General features: G+C 30.7%; 1 protein-coding gene across 1 annotated transcript; it reads right to left on the bottom strand.

Moving 5' to 3' along the window:
• Positions 1-279: 279 nt before the first annotated feature.
• On the bottom strand, positions 280-1,104 carry LOC142219596 (uncharacterized). Its single transcript, XM_075288511.1, has one exon. The coding sequence runs from the start codon at positions 1,058-1,060 to the stop codon at positions 344-346; it is 717 nt and encodes a 238-aa protein (XP_075144626.1). The 5' UTR covers positions 1,061-1,104; the 3' UTR covers positions 280-343.
• Positions 1,105-20,873: the final 19,769 nt, after the last annotated feature.

The raw sequence follows: 20,873 nt of genomic DNA, 5'->3' as shown, positions 1-20,873 counted from the left end.
TATATATATAAAATATTGCTATAGAAATAAAATTTTGACAACATTTTGCTAGAGAAATAAAATGTTGACAAAATTTTCTATAGCAATAAAATTTTGAGAAATTTTTCTATAGAAATAAAATTTGGGCAAAATTTCGCTATAGAAATAAAATTTTGATAACATTTTCTATAGAAATAAAATTTTAACAAAATTTTTCAATTGAAAATAAATTTTGACAAAATTTTCTAAAGAAATAAAACCTTGAAAAAATTTTCTATAGAAATAAAATTTAAATAAATATGGATTTTAATAGTCACCTCTAGATTTTATTTATTCAAAAATAATCCAAAATTAAATTAGAAAATCATTGAGTATTCAAGTGATCTTGATTCAGCTTCTTTCTTTTTGAAACACTTTTCTTAGTAGTCTGAGAATCTTGACTTCTGAAAACATGAAGACGACCGATATTTCTTCGTTTTAATTTTTTCACAGGTTTTCTAACAGTACTTATACCCAACGACAGATTGCTACCTTTTGAAGCCACTTGCATTATCTTGGTAATTTTAGTGTTTTTTAAACCCTTGGATTTGTGTTTTCTAATCTTTTCAATTCCTTGGTGATCCACTGATTTTAATCTTTCGATTTTTGTTCTTAATAGTTTCTTCTTTTCGATTTCGCCTTTTTGCTTTTCCGTTTTAATGAAAGCCTTCGAAGCTTCTGCAATGCAATCAAAATTACCAAAAACTTCCAATATCCCTTTATTGACATATTGCAAATAGGCCAATGAAGAATCACAGACACTGCATTGTTTCTTTTTCTCATCATAATTGGTCCGTATCAAGCTCTCCAGATATAGGAAATTTTTGGCCATATTTTCACAATGTTGACAGCTATTCGAAATGGGTTTCAGTTGGTTTGCGGAATTTTCCTGAAGGTTGAATTCTGCAATGCCTCCTCCTTTTTGCCGCATATTAATAATAGAGTTTTGTGGAACCATGTACAATGGTGGTTGCATATTTTCATTCAAACCACTCGAATTATTCAATACAGAAAATTTTTTATTCTGAGATTTATTCAACATTTTCAATTTATATGGAGATATAATTAAATTTTTGATTAGAATGTCAAAGTTATGAAAAAATTTATTTTTTTTGTTGTCTACTCCATGGGTCTTGCAAAATTCGAATTTTGGTTATATAATTTTTTTTCAAAATTTTTTTTTATATTATTGATATTGACTTTCGCTTTTGCTATTATTGAAAATAAGAATTTTGGTCACCATTAAAAGTCGATCATTGGATTTCTGCCATTACCAAAAGTCGTCTCTTTTATTCGATATATTTTATTAGAAATAATCAACATTCGATTAATCGGAATTGAACATTAGATAAAATCATTTTCGATATTTTTGTTCATCTTTAGAATCCTTAAGTATCTCCAAAAGGATAAATTGTGAATTTTACAATACTGAAGATTTTATATAGAATATCATACAGTCGGACTCGTTTCCAACTTCCAATTTTTTTTCCTTGTTTCATTTCAAATATTCTCCCTTCCATCCATCCTTCCATCGGTCATTCACTTCTGTATCGGATTTCTGAACTTCGATGGACATATAAATGACCAAAATATGTTGGCATTGCTTCGTTTTCATTTCGATTCAATTCGAAGTTCAAGTCTTGTTTTGCTATTTCCGTTTCCATTTTGCAGTTGGCATTACATGGATTTTTCTGTACGCTTTTGGCTGGCTGGATGAACTCGGTTGACAAGTGACGACGTGTAAATGTAATTGCCTTCATCAGCTTTGAATTTAGTCCTCCACAGATGTGCTAGCATAACACCATCAAATCAAATGGTGGATTGGTGTTGCAAAAATATCCATTCACAGTGGGACATGGTGATTTTTATGAATTCTGCACCCAAAAAACAAAAAAAAAAATTAAATAATTTTTTGTTTAATATTGTGTAAATTACGGATACTATATTTAGGTTGGCTTATATTTAATACAACTTATATATTTTTTTTAGGTCGCAAAACATTGTTGTTAGTACTTCCCACATTTAATATCATAATTTATTATGGTTTTAAATTTTTAATAAATAAAAAAAAATATTTTTTCTAGTGTAGGCTGCTATGAAAACAAAAAAAAAACTATTTAGTCATAAAGCCCATGATTTTAAAGGAAAGCTTAAAATTTAATATTTTATTTTTTTTATCACGCCCTCGTTTTTAAACCTTCCACTATGGAATCACATCGATATATTGGTCTCAGATTAGAGGTGAATGCCAGATTCTATATTTCTCTACAAATAAAATTTTGACAACATTTTCTCTAGAAATAAAATTTTAACAACATTTTTTATAAAAGTAAACTTTTGACAAAATTTTCTATAGAAATAACATTTTGACAAAATTTTCTATAAAAATAAAATTTTGGCAAAATTTTTTATAGAACTAAAATTTTGACAAAATTTTCCATAGAAATAAAATTTGGCAAAATTTTCTACAGAAAGTAAATTTTGTCAAAATTTTCTATAGACAAAAATTGTGACAAAATTTTCTATAAAAATAAAATTTTGGCAAAATTTTCTATAGAACTAAAATTTTGACAAAATTTTCCATAGAAATAAAATTTGGCAAAATTTTCTACAGAAAGTAAATTTTGTCAAAATTTTCTATAGACAAAAATTGTCTATCGAAATGAAGTTTTGACAATATTTTCTATAGATATACAATTTTGACAACATTTTCTATAGATGTAAAATTGTGACATAATTGTCTATAGAAATAAAATTGTTACAAAATTTTCTATAGAAATAAAGTTTTGACAAAATTTTCTATAGATATAAAATTTTGACAAAATTTTTTATAGAAAAAAAATTTGACAAAATTTTCTACTGAAATTACAATTTGACAAAATTTTTCTATAGAAATAAAATTTTTACAAAATTTTCTATAGGGATAAAGTTTGGACAAAATTTTCCATAGAAATAAAAATTTGACAAAATAAATGATAAAATTATCTATAGAAATAACATTTTGACAAAATTTTTCTATAGAAACAAAATTTTTACCACATTTTCTATAAAAATAAAATGTTGACAAAGTTTTTCTACCGAAATAACATTTTGACAAAATATTTCTACATAAATAAAATTTTTACAGAATTTTCTATAGAAGTAAAGTTTGGACAAAATTTTCTATAGAAATATAAATTTGACAAAACTTTCAATAGAATTGAATTTTGACAAAATTTTATATAGAAATAAAATTTTGAAAAAATTTTCTATAGAAATAAAATTTTGACAAAATTTTCCATAGAAATAAAATTTGGCAAAATATTCTACAGAAATTAAATTTTGTCAAAATTTTCTATAGAATAAAATTTTGGGAAATTTTTTCTATAGAAATAAAAGGTTTAAACATTTCTCTATAGAAATAAAATTGTGACAAAATTGACTATAGAAATAAAGTTTTGACAAAATTTTCTATAGATATAAAATTTGACAAAATCTTCTATAGATATAAAATTTTGACAAAATTTTCTATAGATATAAAATTTTGATAAAATTTTCTATAGATATAAAATTTTGACAAAATTTTCTATAGAAAAAAATTTTGAAAAAATTTTCTACAGAAATTAAAATTTGACAACATTTTTCAATAGAAATAACATTTTTACAACATTTTCTATAGGGATAAAGTTTGGACCAAATTTTCTATAGAAATAAAAATTTGACAAAATAAATGATAAAATTATCTATAGAAATAACATTTGCTATATTCTCAGCTATAACAAAAAATACTGCTACTAGAAATAAAATTTTAACACAATTTTCTGTTGAAATAAAATGTTGATAATATTTTCTATAGAAATAAAATTTTGCCAAAATTTTCTATAGAAATAAAATTTTGACAAAATTTTCTATAGAAATAAAATATTGACAATTTTCTATAGAAATAAAATTGTGACAAAATTTTCTATAGAAATAAAATTTTGACAAAATTTTCCATAGAAATAAAATTTGGCAAAATATTCTACAGAAATTAAGTTTTGTCAAAATTTTCTATAGAAATAAAATTTTGGGAAATTTTTTCTATAAAAATAAAATTTTGACAAAATTTTCTATAGAAATAAAATTTTGACAAAATTTTCTATAGAAAAAAAATTTGAAAAAAAATTTCTACAGAAACTAAAATTTGACAACATTTTTCTATAGAAATAACATTTTTACAAAATTTTCCATAGAAATAACATCTTGACAAAATTTTCCATAGAAATTAAATTTTGTCAAAATTTTCTATAGAAATAAAATTTGGGGAAATTTTTTCTATAGAAATAAAAGGTTTAAACATTTCTCTATAGAAATAAAATTGTGACATAATTGTCTATAGAAATAAAATTGTTACAAAATTTTCTATAGAAATAAAGTTTAGAGAAATTTTCTATAGATATAAAATTTTGACAAAATTTTTTATAGAAAAAAATTTTGACAAAATTTTCTACTGAAATTACAATTTGACAAAATTTTTCTATAGAAATAAAATTTTTACAAAATTTTCTATAGGGATAAAGTTTGGACAAAATTTTCTATAGAAATAAAAATTTGACAAAATAAATGATAAAATTATCTATAGAAATAACATTTTGACAAAATTTTTCTATAGAAACAAAATTTTTACCACATTTTCTATAAAAATAAAATGTTGACAAAGTTTTTCTACCGAAATAACATTTTGACAAAATTTTTCTACATAAATAAAATTTTTACAGAATTTTCTATAGAAGTAAAGTTTGGACAAAATTTTCTATAGAAATAAAAATTTGACAAAACTTTCAATAGAATTGAATTTTGACAAAATTTTATATAGAAATAAAATTTTGAAAAAATTTTCTATAGAAATAAAATTTTGACAAAATTTTCCATAGAAATAAAATTTGGCAAAATATTCTACAGAAATTAAATTTTGTCAAAATTTTCTATAGAATAAAATTTTGGGAAATTTTTTCTATAAAAATAAAAGGTTTAAACATTTCTCTATAGAAATAAAATTGTGACAAAATTGACTATAGAATAAAGTTTTGACAAAATTTTCTATAGATATAAAATTTGACAAAATCTTCTATAGATATAAAATTTTGACAAAATTTTCTATAGATATAAAATTTTGATAAAATTTTCTATAGATATAAAATTTTGACAAAATTTTCTATAGAAAAAAATTTTGAAAAAATTTTCTACAGAAATTAAAATTTCAATAGAAATAACATTTTTACAACATTTTCTATAGGGATAAAGTTTGGACCAAATTTTCTATAGAAATAAAAATTTGACAAAATAAATGATAAAATTATCTATAGAAATAACATTTTGACAAAATTTTTCTACAGAAATAACATTTTTACAAAATTTTCTATAGAAGTACAGTTTGGACAAAATTTTCTATAGAAATAAAAATTTTACAAAACTTTCACTAGAACTAATTTTTGACAAAATTTTATATAGTAAGTAAAGTTTGGACAAAATTTTCTATAGAAATAAAAATTTGACAAAACTTTCAATAGAATTGACTTTTGACAAAATTTTATATAGAAATAAAGTTTTGACAACATTTTATATAGAAATAAAATTTTGACAAAATTTTCTATAGAAAGAACATTTTGACGAAATTTTCCATAGAAATAAAATTTGGCAAAATTTTCTACAGAAACAGAATTTTGTCAAATTTTTTTATAGAAATAAAATGTTGGGAAAATTTTTCTATAGAAATAAAAGGTTTAAACATTTCTCTATATAAATAAAATTTTGACAAAATTTTCTATAGATATAAAATTTTGACAACATTTTTCTACAGAAATAAAATTTTGACAATATTTTCTACAGAAATAAAATTTTGACAAAGTTTTTCTACAGAAATAAAACTTTATATAGAAGGTAAAGTTTGGACAAAATATAATAAATAAAAATTTGCCAAAACTTTCAATAGAATTGAATTTTGACAAAATTTTATATAAAAATAAAATTTTGACAAATTTTCTTTAGATATACAATTTTGACAAAATTTTTCTACAGAAACAAATTTTTTACAACATTTTCTGTAGAAATAAAATTTTGACAAAATTTTTCTACAGAAATAAAATTTGGTAAAATTTTCTAGAGAAATACAATTTTGTCAAAATTTTCTATAGAAATACATTTTTGGGAAATTTTTTCTATAGAAATAAAAGGTTTGAACATTTCGCTATAGAAATAAAATGTTGACAAAATTTTCCATAGATATAAAATTTTGACAACATTTTTTCTACAGAAATAAAATGTTGACAACATTTTCCATAGAAATAAATTTTTGACAAAATTTTTCTACAGAAATAACATTTTTACAAAATTTTCTATAGAAGTAAAGTTTGGGCAAAATTTTCTATAGAAATACAAATGTGACAAAACTTTCAATAGGATTAAATTTTGCCAAAATTTTATATAGAAATAAAATTTTAAGACAATTTTCTATAGAAAGAAAATTTTGACATTTTTCTATAGGAATGACATTTTGACAAAATTCTCAATGGAAATAAAATTTTGAAAACATTTTTTATAGAAATAAAATATTGGCAAAATTTTTATGGAAATAAAATTTCGATAAATAGTTCGATAGAAACAACATTTTGACAAAATTTTTCTACAAAAATAAAATTTTAACAAAATTTTCTATAGAAATAAAATTTTGAAAAAATTTTCTATAGTGATAAAATGTTTATTGTTGTTTTGATTTCAGCTTAAAACTATGAGTTGACTAAACTATAAGAGTAGCTTGACCTACAGAGGAAAAATGTGTTTGTCAAATTTATTTGAGTTTTTTGGTAGATTATTATACCCACCACCATAAAATGGTGACGGGGGTATAATAAGTTTGTCATTCCGTTTGTAACACATCGAAATATCGATTTCCGACTATATAAACTATATATATTCTTGATCAGGGAGAAATTCTAAGACGATATAAGCATGTCCGTCTGTCTGTCTGTCTGTCTGTCTGTCTGTCTGTTGTAATCACGCTACAGCCTTCAATATTGGTGCTATCGTCCCGAAATTTGGCAAAGATTAGTTTTTTGTTTGCAGGAAGGTCAAGTTCGAAGATGGGCTATATCGGTCCAAGTTTTGATATAGTCCCCATATAAACCGACCTCCCGATTTGGGGTCTTGGGCCTATAAAAACCGTAGTTTTTATCAGATTTGCCTGAAATTGGAAATCTAGAGGTATTTTGGGACCATAAATAGGTGTGTCGAAAATGGTCCGTATCGGTCCATGTTTTAGTATAGCCCCCATATAGACCGATCTCCCGATTTTGCTTCTTAGGCGTCTACAAACAGTATTTTCTATCCGATTTGTCTGAAATTGAAAATCTAGAGATATTTTAGGACCATAAGGAGGTGTTTCGAAAATCGTTCGTATCGGTCCATGTTTTGATATAGCCCCCATATAGACCGATCTCCCGATTTTGCTTCTTACGCGTCTAGAAACAGTATTTTCTATCCGATTTATATGAAATTGAAAATCTAAAAGTATTTTGGGACCATAAATAGGTGTGTCGAAAATGGTCCGCATCGGTCCATGTTTTGATATAGCCCCCATATAAACCAACCTCCCGATTTGGAGTCTTGGGCCTATAAAAACCGTAGTTTTTATCCAATTTGGCTGAAATTGGAAATATAGAGGTATTTGAGGACCATAAAAAGGTGTGCCGAAAATGGTGCTCATCGGTCCATGTTTTGATATAGCCCCCATAGAGACTGATTTCCCTATTTTGCTTCTTGGGCTTCTAGAAACCATATTTTCTATCCGATTTTCCTGAAATTGAAAATCTAGAGTTCTTTTGAAAGTCAAAGTTCTAGATTTTACTCATCGTATTTAAATAAATGCGGAAAATCCACGGATTGAAATCAAGGCGTAATTCAAACATATACACGATTTCTCCAAAACTCTAACAAAATTGGTTCTCATAAATCCAGAATCTTATCTGGTCTTCATAGGTAGAATCTTTAAAGTTTGTCTTCGGGAGCTGGCTCGTTAGGGAGAAGATTTGTCATCAAACCCCTACAATTCTATATATTATCAAGTAACCCACTACGACGAAGAGTTTTCATAGTAAACTATTATATTTGATTCATGGTGGTGGGTATTTAAAATTCGGCCCTGCCGAATTTACTGCTGTATATACTTGTTTTTTACACGAGTGGTAGCCGTGGTATAAAATCGTAATGTGAAAGTTAGAAAATCTAAATTTATTGCGAAAACTGTTTAAGACAAATGTTTATATATTGTGAGCCACCGTAGTGCAATTGTAAGCTTGTCCGCCTTGCATACACAGGGTTATGAATTCAATCCCAGTTTCGACCAAAACCAAAAGGGTTTCAGCAGTAGTGTTGGTGATATTTCAGAGTGTTTCCAAGTTGCTCTAAGTGGTTCTACAGCAATGTGGAACACTGTTCGACCTTGACTATAAAAAAGAGGTCCCTTGCCAATGAGCTAAGCATAGATTCGGTTAGCACTCAGTGATAAGAGATAAGTTTACCATTTGGATGTCACAATGGATCGAATAGTCCAAGTGAGCCTGAAATATCGGACAGCGACTACTCCAAACCTTGCCTAACCAAACCAATCCTAACTTATCCCCTCAAAAGAAGTTTTGTTTAAGTGAAAATTACGTTAATTCCTTGAAGATCATTTGTGGACGAACATTAACAGTAATGGCCTCGGGAGAACTTCCCAAATTTTTCCCTCTTATTACACTGAAAATGTTTTGTTTCAAAAAAATGTTTGAGGACGTAATAACAAATTGGCTTTATCAAAATTATCCATATCTTCTACTGTGCCTTAGACATTCCATTATGTTGTTGCCATACATGGACATTGGCTATCCCCAAAAATAGCATGGCTTGTCGTCATTCCGGTTATGCTTTCAGTTGTCAGTGTTTAGAGATTTTCTTCACTGGTTTTTGCCGCCTGCTTCTAAAGCCATTTCAAATTGATGGCCTTATAGGGATTTGAGCGAAAACAAAAAAAACACAATGAAATTTCCCAAAATGTAACTCCCACTATCATATGCCTATAGTGTTAGTAATATAATTAATTGAACTTCCTTTATAGTTTTTTTTTTTTTTTTTTTTTTTTTTTTTGGCAAAAATCAATTGAGTCCGTTAATCAGGCCTATGTCCTCGGATTTTTCGTGTGTGAATTAAATTAAAATAAACTCCAAAAAATCAATCTTAATTACAATTGCCTGGGGAAAAGGCAAATCAAATTTTTAGAAAGACGGTTAATGGCATGCTTTGCAACTCAAAAGAAAATGCCACAAACACGGCAATAACCACTCAACTTCAATTGGAGTTAGCTTTTTGGGGGGGCTTTGTAGGTCATTTGATTTCCGGCAATACTTTGGCTTTCTCTCTCATTTCCTTTTTGTTTTAGTTTTTTCTTCTTGGTAGGCCGCCAATGTTGATTAGTTTGGAATAGGGTAAAAAAAAGTGTTTTTGGGGTTGATGAGATGGGCTGATAAATGTGTTCCACAAAAAATGTTGCTTCGTACAAAATTCGAGCAGTATAATTTGTTTCAATCGCTTTGTATTTTTAGGTAGCTGTTTTTTCGTTTGTGTTTTCAGTGGCAAAAACCTTGACATAGTAAACCCAAATACCTACCGATGTTATTCCCAAAAACACAACTTGTTGTTACTCCATTTGGTCATTGGGCCAATGGCCTGGTCATAAATATAAGCAATCACGAAATGCTATCGTTTCCAATGGAAAGTGAAAGTTTAAGAAACGCAAGCTTTACAGAGAGAAAAACAAATTTGGTTTTTGTAGATTTCTATAATCTGCAACACTATGGGGTCAAATTGGAATAATTTAGTCTGTATTCAAATTGTGATTAATAGAGATATTGGCATTATAAAGCCAGTTTGTATTGACCTTGAAGTAATTACGAGTTAAAGTTTTCTATTTAATGGTATTTTGGTTGTTATCCCCCGTTGGGCGCCACTCTTGGTCTATTTTATTTAGATGATTGGTGGATATCGCCTTAAATGGTAATTACGTATGACAATTACCATTTTAAGGCGATATCCACCAATCATCTAAACGAAGGGATTTTCAACGTACAAGGGCAGTTCGGAAACTTCTTAGCCTAGCACAAAAAGCGCGGTATAAACAGAAAAAAGTCAAGTGTTTTGGAAACTTCCATCTCTATTATGAACATATGTTAAATTTTGTTTCGTTTGTTGTTAAAATACTAGAGTGTTTTAACAATTACTAAAATCAACGAATTAAAGTACGAGTTGCTTGACCACCCACCTTATTCTCGTGATTTAGCTGCCAGTGACTTTTACTTGTTGCCAAATCTAAAAAAATCCTTGCTGGCAAGCGTTTTACCTCTAATGAAGATGCAATTACAGTTGTAAACCACTATTTTGAAGACCTTGAGGAAAACTATTTTAATCAAGGGATAGAATTGCTAGAAAAGCGTTGGACTAAGTGTATTGAAGTTGCAGGGGTTTATATTGAAAATAAAAATATTTTTGACAAACTAACTATTCTCTTTCATTGATAGGCTAAGTAGTTTCCGAACCGCCCTCGTATTCTCTTGTAGAGCTGATCTGTATGCCGTCGGGTCTGAAATACATCTTGTCGTATATGGTGACCTAAGTGTTCCATTTAATGGCATTTTGCTTCTGGCCCCAGTTGGGCGCCACTCTATTGTAATTTTAGTACAACTCCGTCGAACTAAATAGCATGGCATGAAGTTGATGCTTTAATTGTGCTCTTGGTTATAGATGATATCCTCTTTAGTCTGTGATGGTGAACTTCTCTCTTATCACTGAGTGCTGCCCGATTCTATGTTAAGCTCAATGACAAGGGACCTCTCTTTTATAGCCGAGTCCGAACTACGTTTCACATTGCGGCGAAACCGCTTACAGAGCTTTGAAACACCCAGCATTTTTATACCCTCCACCATAGGATGGGGGGTATATTAACTTTGTCATTCCGTTTGTAACACATCGAAATATTGCTCTAAGACCCCATAAAGTATATATATTCTAGGTCGTGGTGAAATTCTGAGTCGATCTGAGCATGTCCGTCCGTCCGTCCGTCCGTCTGTTGAAATCACGCTAACTTCCGAACGAAACAAGCTATCGACTTGAAACTTGGCACGAGTAGTTGTTATTGATGTAGGTCGGACGGTATTGAAAATGGGCCATATCGGTCCACTTTTACGTATAGCCCCCATATAAACGGACCCCCAAATTTGGCTTGCGAGGCCTCTAAGAGAAGCAAATTTCATCCGATCCGGCTGAAATTTGGTACATGGTGTTAGTATATGGTCCCTAACAACCATGCAAAAATTGGTCCACATCGGTCCATAATTATATATAGCCCCCATATAAACCGATCCCCCGATTTGGCTTGCGAGGCCTCTAAGAGAAGCAAATTTCATCCGATCCGGCTGAAATTTGGTACATGGTGTTAGTATATGGTCTCTAACAACCATGCAAAAATTGGTCCACATCGGTCCATAATTATATATAGCCCCCATATAAACCGATCCCCCGATTTGGCTTGCGAGGCCTCTAAGAGAAGCAAATTTCATCCGATCCGGCTGAAATTTGGTACATGGTGTTAGTATATGGTATCCAACAACCATGCAGGAATTGGTTCCTATCAGCCCATAATTATATATAGCTCCCATATAAACCGATCCCCAGCTTCGACCTCCGGTGCCTTTTGGAGAAGCAAAATTCATCCGATCTGCTTGAAATTTGATACGTGGTGATCGTATATGATATTTAGCAACCATGCCAAAAGTGGTCCACAACCCAAGTATTTCGATTGTGGATGACAGTCTTTCGTAGAAGTTTCTACGCAATCCATGGTGGAGGGTACATAAGATTCGGCCTGGCCGAACTTACGGCCGTATATACTTGTTAATTTTTAATTCACACAGTGATTTACACTGAAAAAATATTTACGTGATATTAAAGACTACGCAAACTAAATTGTAGAACGTGAAATTTACAAAATATTAAGGAAAAATTTCTTTAAAAATATGAAATTTTAATTAAAATAAAATTTATAATCTTTTCTGCAATAATTTTTTCAGTAAATTTGGGACACAAATTTTGTAAATTTGCGTTCCTGTGATAAAGTAGCATGTTTTTGATTTAAGGTAAATTTTCCTTAATATAAAGAAACACATTTTTGATTTTAAGAAATCGTCCTCAGATTAACTGAAATATTGAATCTTTATATTTAAAATAAAAATGCTTCAAATATATCCTAAGGTTAGGTTAGGTTAATGAAAATTCGATAAATGAGATCTGTAACCTAATTTTAATTTTATTGATCCTAAATGTAAACCTTCAAATGATTCGTGACAAAATTTGACGTCTGTAAGTCAATGAGTTTGTGAGATAGAGCGTCTTTTGTGAAGCAACTTTTGTTATTGTGAAAAAAATGGAAAAAAAGGAATTTTGTGTTTTGATAAAATACCGTGGAAACAAAAACTTGGCGATGAGTTTCCGGACTATGCCCCAGGGAAATCAACAATAATTGATTGGTATGCAAAATTCAAGCGTGATGAAATGAGCACGGAGGACGGTGAACGCAGTGGACGCCCGAAAGAGATGGTTACCGACGAAAACATCAAAAAAATCCACAAAATGATTTTGAATGACCGTAAAATGAAGTTGATCGAGATAGCAGAGGCCTTAAAGATATCAAAGGAACCCACTGGTCATATCATTCATCAATATTTGGATATGCGGAAGCTCTGTGCAAAATGGGTGCCGCGCGAGCTCACATTTGACCAACAACAACAACGTGTTGATGATTCTGAGCGGTGTTTGCAGCTGTTAACTCGTAATACACCCGAGTTTTTCCGTCGATATGTGACAATGGATGAAACATGGCTACATCACTACACTCTTGAGTCCAATCGACAGTCGGCTGAGTGGACAGCGACCGGTGAACCGTCTCCGAAGCGGGAAAGACTCAAAAGTCCGCTGGCAAAATAATGGCCTCTGTTTTTTGGGATGCGCATGGAATAATTTTTATCGATTATCTTGAGAAGGAAAAACCACCAACAGCGACGTTTGAAGGTAGAAATCGTGGCAAAACGGTCCCATATGAAGAAGAAAAAAGTGTTGTTCCGCCACCACAACACACCGTGCCATAAGTCATTGAGAACGATGGCAAAAATTCATGAATTGGGCTTCGAATTGCTTCCCCACCCACTGTATTCTCCAGATCTGGCCCCCAGCGACTTTTTCTTATTCTCAGACTTCAAAAGGATGCTCGCAGGGAAAAAATTTGGCTGCAATGAAGAGGTGATCGCCGAAACTGAGGCCTATTTTGAGGCAAAACCGAAGGAGTACTACCAAAATGGTATCAAAAAATTGGAAGGTCGTTATAATCGTTGTATCGCTCTTGAAGGGAACTATGTTGAATAATAAAAACGAATTTTGACAAAAAATGTGTTTTTCTTTGTTAGACCAGGGACTTGTCAGCCAACGCTAAACGCAAAATTTTACTTATTTTTATAGGAAAAAACTTATTTGCTTGTAGTTAAATTTTATTATTCTTATCGAAATTTTCCACAGCTTAATGAAATCTTACTTTTTTTAAGTAGGTCCCAAAAATTTTATGATCTAAATGTGAGTATAAAGTTCAATGACCGTACACATAAGTTCAATATGAACTAAAGCAAAAGAAGATTTTCGTACGATTCCCAAAGATAGTAAGAATGAACTACTGTATGGCTAAAATGGTTATGATTTGGCGTCAATGATTTTCTTCTTTACTTTTAGTTAATTTTTCTTCTATGAGATGATGTAATTTCATGAACTGCAGTTAAAAAGTACAACAGGGCATTAGAATTTCCTGGTTTTAACGACGCTTTGTGGAAATCTCAAAACGTGGAGTAAAATTTATAGTTCATTCTTCTTATAAAGCAGTTCACTTTTTTACGGTGTAGGTTTTTCTGATTTCGGCAAAAATGGCTAAAATATCTAATTCCTTGTAAAATCGCCACTGCTATGTCGAAAACTTATTAAATAGACTCCAAGTTGTCTATACTTCTACTGCACATCTATCATAAATACATGTTTGCGAAATTGCCTAAAAATTGTTTCAGATTAAAATGTTTCCCATATTTCTACCGTGCGTCACACTGTGGAACAGGGTATTATAAGTTAGTGCATATGTTTGCAATACGAAGAAGGAGACGAGATAGACATATGGAGTCTTTGACAATATTGCTCAGGGCCGGCCTCTGAGTCGATCTAGCCATGTCCGTCTGTCTGTGAACACATTTCTGTAATCAAAGTCTAAGTCGCAATTTTAGTTGACTTCAAATTTGGCTCAAATATGTGTGTTTGGGTCACAATAGAACCCTTTTGATTTTGGAAGTAATCGATTCAGATTTAGATATAGCTCCCATATATACCTTTCGCCCGATATGCACTTATATGGACCCAGAAGCTAGAGTTTTACCCTGATTTCCTTGCAATTTTGCACCAGGAGAACAATAAGTACTATAGTCAGGTGTGCCAAATTTGATTGGAATCCGTTCAGATTGAGATATAGCTCTCATATACATCTTTCGCCCGATATAGACTTATATGGCCCCAGAAGCCAGAGTTTACGCCCAATTTGGTCGAAATTTTGCACTAGGAGTACAATTAGTAGTGTAGTCAAGTATGCTAAATTTTATTGAAATCGGTTGAGATTTAGATATAGCTCCCATATATATCTTTCGCCCGATTTTCCGTCATATGACAACAGAGTTCAAAGTTGAAGTCCGATTTACGTGAAATTTTGCACAGGCAGTAGAATTAAAATACTAAGTATGCATGTCAAATGTGGTTGAAATCGCTTCAGATTTCTATATAGCTTCCATATATATGTTTTTCCGATTTGGGCAAAATTGACCAAAATACCCACATTTTCCTTATAAAATCGCCACTGCTACGTCGAAAACTTGTAAAAATTACTCCGATTTGCCTATACTTCTAATACATATCTATCGACCGATAAATCATATATACACTTTTCCGAAGTTGCCTCAAAATTGGTTCAAATTTAAATGTTTCCTATATTTATACCCTCCACCATAGGATGGGGGGTATATTAACTTTGTCATTCCGTTTGTAACACATCGAAATATTGATCTAAGACCCCATAAAGTATATATATTCTGGGTCGTGGTGAAATTCTGAGTCGATCTGAGCAGGTCCGTCCGTCCGTCCGTCTGTTGAAATCACGCTAACTTCCGAACGAAATAAGCTATCGACTTGAAACTTGGCACAAGTAGTTGTTATTGATGTAGGTCGGATGGTATTGCAAATGGGCCATATCGGACCACTTTTACGTATAGCCCCCACATAAACAGAGGCTCAGATTTGGCTTGCGGAGCCTCTAAGAGAAGCAAATTTTATCCGATCCGGCTGAAATTTGGTACATGTTATTAGTATATGGTCTCAAACAACCATGAATTGGTCCACATCGGTCCATAATTATATATAGCACCCATATAAACCGATCCCCAGATATGGCCTCCGGAGCCTCATGGATGAGCATAATTCATCCGATTCGTTTAAAATTTGCAGGAATTGGTTTATATCGGAATTGGTCCATATCGGTCCATAATTATATGTAGCCCCCATATAAACCGATCCCCAAATTTGACCTCCGGAGCCCCTTGGAAGAGCAAAATTCACCCGATCCGGTTGAAATTTGGTACTTGGTGTAAGTATATGGTCTCTAGCAACCATGCAAAAATTGGTCCATATCGGTCGATAATTATATGTAGCCCCCATTTAAACCGATCCCCAGATGTGACCTCCGGAGCTCTTGGAGGAGCAAACTGCATCCGATCCGGTTGAAATTTGGTACGTGGTTAAATTTGGTACGTTGCGCTAGTATATGGCCGCTAACAACCTTACCAAAGTTGGTCCATATCGGTCTATAGTTATATTTAGCCGTTCCCCAAAAATAATCTACCAAAATTTTATTTCTATAGAAAATTTGGTCAAAATTTTATTACTATAGAAAATTTTGTCAAAATGTTATAATTATACAAAATTTTGTTAACATTTTATTTCTATAGAAATTTTTTGTCAACATTTTATTTCAATAGAAAATTTTGTCAAAATTTTATTTCAATTTTATTATTTCAAAAATGTTGTCAAAATTTTATTTCAATAGAAAATTTTGTCAAAATTTTATTTCAATAGAAAATGTTGTCAAAATTTTATTTCTATAGAAAATTTTGTAAAAATTTTATTTTTATAGAAAATTTTTTCAAAATTTTATTTCTATAGAAAATTTTGTCAAAATTTTATTTCTACAGAAAATTTTGTCCAAATTTATACCATCCGATCTACATCAAACTGAATAATATACATATTTAATTGTCCCTTTTTTATTTTTGTTTAATATATACCCCGTATGGACCAACTTACAATTGAGAAGACGGTATTAAGAAGTTTCAAGATATCTTGCCATCGACAAGTGTTACCTCAACCCAAGTAATTCGATTGTGAATGACAGTCTTTAGTACAAGTTTCTATGCAATCCATGGTTGAGGGTACATAAGATTCGGCCAGGCCGAACTTACGGCCGTGTATACTTGTTATACCCTGCGCCACACTGTGGAACAGGGTATTATAAGTTAGTGCATATGTTTGCAACACCCAGAAGGATACGAGATAGACACATGGTGTCTTTGACAAAAATGCTTAGGGTGGGCTCCTGAGTCGATATAGCCATGTCCGTCTGTCCGTCTGTCCGTGAACACATTTTTGTAACCAAGGGATTAGGTAGTAATTCAAGCCCAATCGACTTCTAATTTGGCACAAGTATGTGTTTTGGGTCAAAATAGAACCCTATTGATTTTGGAAGAAATCGGTTCAGATTTAGATATAGCTCCCATATATATCTTTCGCCCGATATGCACTTATACGGCCCTAGAAGCCTGAGTATTACCCAAATTTGGTTGAAATTTTGCACTAGGAGTTCAATTAGTAGTGTAGTCTAGTGTGCCAAATTTTATTGAAATCGGTTCAGATTTAGATATAGCTCCCATATATATCGTTCGCCCGATTTACACTCATATGACCACAGAGGCCAATTTGTTGCTCCGATTTAGTTGAAATTTTGCACAGGGAGTAGAATTAGTATTGTAGCTATGCGTGCCACATTTGGTTGAAATCGGTTCAGATTTAGATATAGCTCCCATATATAGCTTTCGCCCGATTTACACTCATATGACCACAGAGGCCAATTTTTTGCTCCGATTTAGTTGAAATTTTGCACAGGGAGTAGAATTAGTATTGTAGCTATGCGTGCCAAATTTGTTTGCAATCGGTTCAGATTTAGATATAGCTCCCATATATAGCTTTCGCCCGATTTACAATCATATGACCACAGAGGCCAATTTTTTGCTCCGATTTAGTTGAAATTTTGCACAGAGAGTAGAATTGGCATTGTAGCTATGCGTGCCAGATTTGGTTGAAATCGGTTCAGATTTAGATATAGCTCCCATATATAGCTTTCGCCCGATTTACACTCATATGACCACAGAGGCCAATTTTTTGCTCCGATTTAGTTGAAACTTTGCACAGGGAGTAGAATTAGCATTGTACCTATGCGTGCCACATTTGGTTGAAATCGGTTCAGATTTAGATATAGCTCCCATATATAGCTTTCGCCCGATTTACACTCATATGACCACAGAGGCCAATTTTTTGCTCCGATTTAGTTGAAATTTTGCACAGGGAGTAGAATTAGTATTGTAGCTATGCGTGCCACATTTGGTTGAAATCGGTTCAGATTTAGATATAGCTCCCATATATAGCTTTCGCCCGATTTACACTCATATGACCACAGAGGCCAATTTTTTGCTCCGATTTAGTTGAAATTTTGCACAGGGAGTAGAATTAGCATTGTAGTTATGCGTACCAAATTTGGTTGAAATCGGTTCAGATTTAGATATAGCTCCCATATATAGTTTTCGCCCGATTTACACTCATATGACCACAGAGGCCAATTTTTAACTCCGATTTTGTTGAAATTTTGCACAGGGAGTAGAATTAGCATTGTTGCTATGCGTGCCAAATTTGGTTGAAATCGGTTCTGATTTAGATATAGCTCCCATATATATGTTTTTCTGATTTCGACAAAAATGGTCAAAATACCAATATTTTCCTTGTAAAATCGCCACTTCTTAGTCGAAAAGTTGTAAAAATGACACTAATTTTCCTAAACTTCTAATACATATATATCGAGTGATAAATCATAAATAAATTTTTGCGAAGTTTCCTTAAAATTGCTTCAGATTTAAATGTTTCCCATATTTTTTTTAGTAACATTGTGTTTCATCCTAGTGCATTAGCAGATTTAAATTTTGAGTCTATAAATTTTGTAGAAGTCTATCAAATTCTGTCCAGATCGAGTGATACTTAAATGTATGTATTTGGGACAAACCTTTATATATAGCCCCCAACACAGTTGACGGATGTGATATGGTATCGAAAATTTAGATCTACAAAGTGGTGCAGGGTATAATATAGTCGGCCCCGCCCGACTTTAGACTTTCCTTACTTGTTTTTTACTAACATAGTGTTCCACCCCAGGGCATTAGCCGACTTACATTTTATGCCAATAGATTTGGTAGAAGTCTAAGAAATTTTGTTCCGATCGAGTCAGAGTTAAAGGTATGTATTTGGGACAAAAACACATTTGACGGATTTGTTATGGTATCGAAAATGTGGATCTACAAAATGGTGCAGGGTAAAATATTGTCGGCCCCACACCACTTTAGACTTTTCTTACTTACATTTTTCCCCGGATTATATCGACGCTACATTTAAAGTTTCAATATTTCCCCATTGGGTAGGTAGCTTAAAATATTATTGTTGTTTGTTTCCAAATTTTTATTAGTGTACACATTTTTATTGGCATTGCGATTCAGTTTTTTTTTTCTTCAAGAAATTTTCCTTCTTTTTTCGTTTCTTTTTCTCTGCCATATGCTCTTCTAATTCCGATGAGCAAGAGGATTTCTTGAAAAGTTACTTAGAATTTATTTGACTGACATTAAATAAGCGATTATTTCCCAAAATAAAAAAAACCGGCTATAAAATCCACTTTGATTGTTGGAAATGTTTGCACAAACCAATGCGAGAATTCTGAGTCGATGTCGATGTGTGTCGACGGTAGGCGTATTTAAGCAAAGGAACTGGACCTTGGCAGAATTAAAGGCTCTTCTTTTGAATGTGGTGCAAATGCATACGTCGAAATGTTCATAAACACTTGGGAACTTGGAAACATCCGTTTCTTTGATTTTATTACGGTCAAATGAACGCCTATTAATATCCTATCCTAAGTCAGTGAATTTGGTGGTTAGCATGAAGATGAAGAAGAAGAAGAAGATGGAATAAGTTTCCCAACATTTGTTACAAGCATTCAACCTTTAAACCAGAATATAAATCACAGTTAAATGGTATGTCTGTCACTTTAAGGTTTTGCGTTTATTTCTTTTGGAACTTCGCATTTCTTTGTGTTGAGAGTTACCTGTAAATTTGCAAATTGTTCGAGAAAAAAGTTTTCCTTGTAAACCCTTCAAAAGGAGTGAAGCGTGAATCTATGGCAATAAAAAATATTAAAGGCCTTATTGTTGAAAATACCAGCGAGCCAATAGAGTGAAAATATTCTTTTGATAAAATATATTTTTTCTTAGGTGATTATAAAGGGGAATAATGTCAGTAAACTTCAAATGGTGAGAATGGACTTTAATATGGTGGCAAATTTAATTAGCTCTGATAATTCTTGTAAGAAACAAAGGCGTTATGTGATTACAGATTAAAGTTAAATATGAGAAATATTGAATTTTCAATACAAAAAAAAAAAATAGTATTTAGAAAAAATTTTATGTAGAAATTAAGTTTGGACAAAATTTTCTTTATAAATAAAATTTTGTCAAAATTTTCTATAGAAATAAAATGCTGTCATAATTTTCAATAGAAGACACAATAATAACAAAATTTTCAATAGAAATAACATATTGAAAAAAATTTTCTATAGAAATAAAATTTTGACAAAATTTTCTATCGAAATAAAATGTCGACAAAATTTTCTATAGAAGAAAAATTTAGAAAAAAATTTCTATAGAAATAAAATTTTGACAAAATTTTCTATAAAAAAATTTTGATAAAATTTTCTATAAAAAAATTTTGACAAAATTTTCCATAGAAATAAAATTTTGAGAAAACTTTTTAGAGAAATAAAATTTTGACAAAATTTTCCATAGAAAAAAAATTTTACAAAATTTTCTATAGAAATAAAATTTTGAGAAAATTTTTTGGAGAAAAAAAAATTGACAAAATTTTCTTAGAAATAAAATTTTGATAAAACTGTCTGTAGGAAAAAATTAACAAAGTTTTCTATAGGAATAACATTTTGACAAAATTTTCTATAGAAATAAAATTTTCACAAAATTTCTATAGAAATAAAATTTTTACAAAATTTTCTAAAGAAATAAATGTTGCCAAAATTTTCTATGGAAGTAAAATTTTGACAAAATTTTCTATAGAAATAAAGTTTTGACAAAATTTTCTGCAGAAATAAAATTTTGAAAAAATTTTCTATACAAATTAAAAGTTTGATAAAATTTTCTATAGAAATAAAATAATGAGAAAAATTTTCTATAGAAATAAAATTTTGTTATAATTCTCTACAGAAATAAAATTTTGAAAAAATTTTCTATAGGAACAAAATTTTGAAAGAATTGTTTATAGTAATAATATTTTTACAAAATATTCTATAGAAATAAAATTTTTACAAAATA

This window comes from Haematobia irritans, chromosome 1 (assembly GCF_050003625.1).
Source record: "Haematobia irritans isolate KBUSLIRL chromosome 1, ASM5000362v1, whole genome shotgun sequence".
NCBI classification, from domain to species: domain Eukaryota; kingdom Metazoa; phylum Arthropoda; class Insecta; order Diptera; family Muscidae; genus Haematobia; species Haematobia irritans.
Note: the sequence above shows the minus strand (reverse complement) of the source record. Positions and strands in the feature narration are given on the sequence as shown.

Bases quoted from the DNA above. Each gene is read 5' to 3' on its own strand.
- LOC142219596 (XM_075288511.1), bottom strand. From the start codon at position 1,060: ATGTTGAATAAATCTCAGAATAAAAAATTTTCTGTATTGAATAATTCG.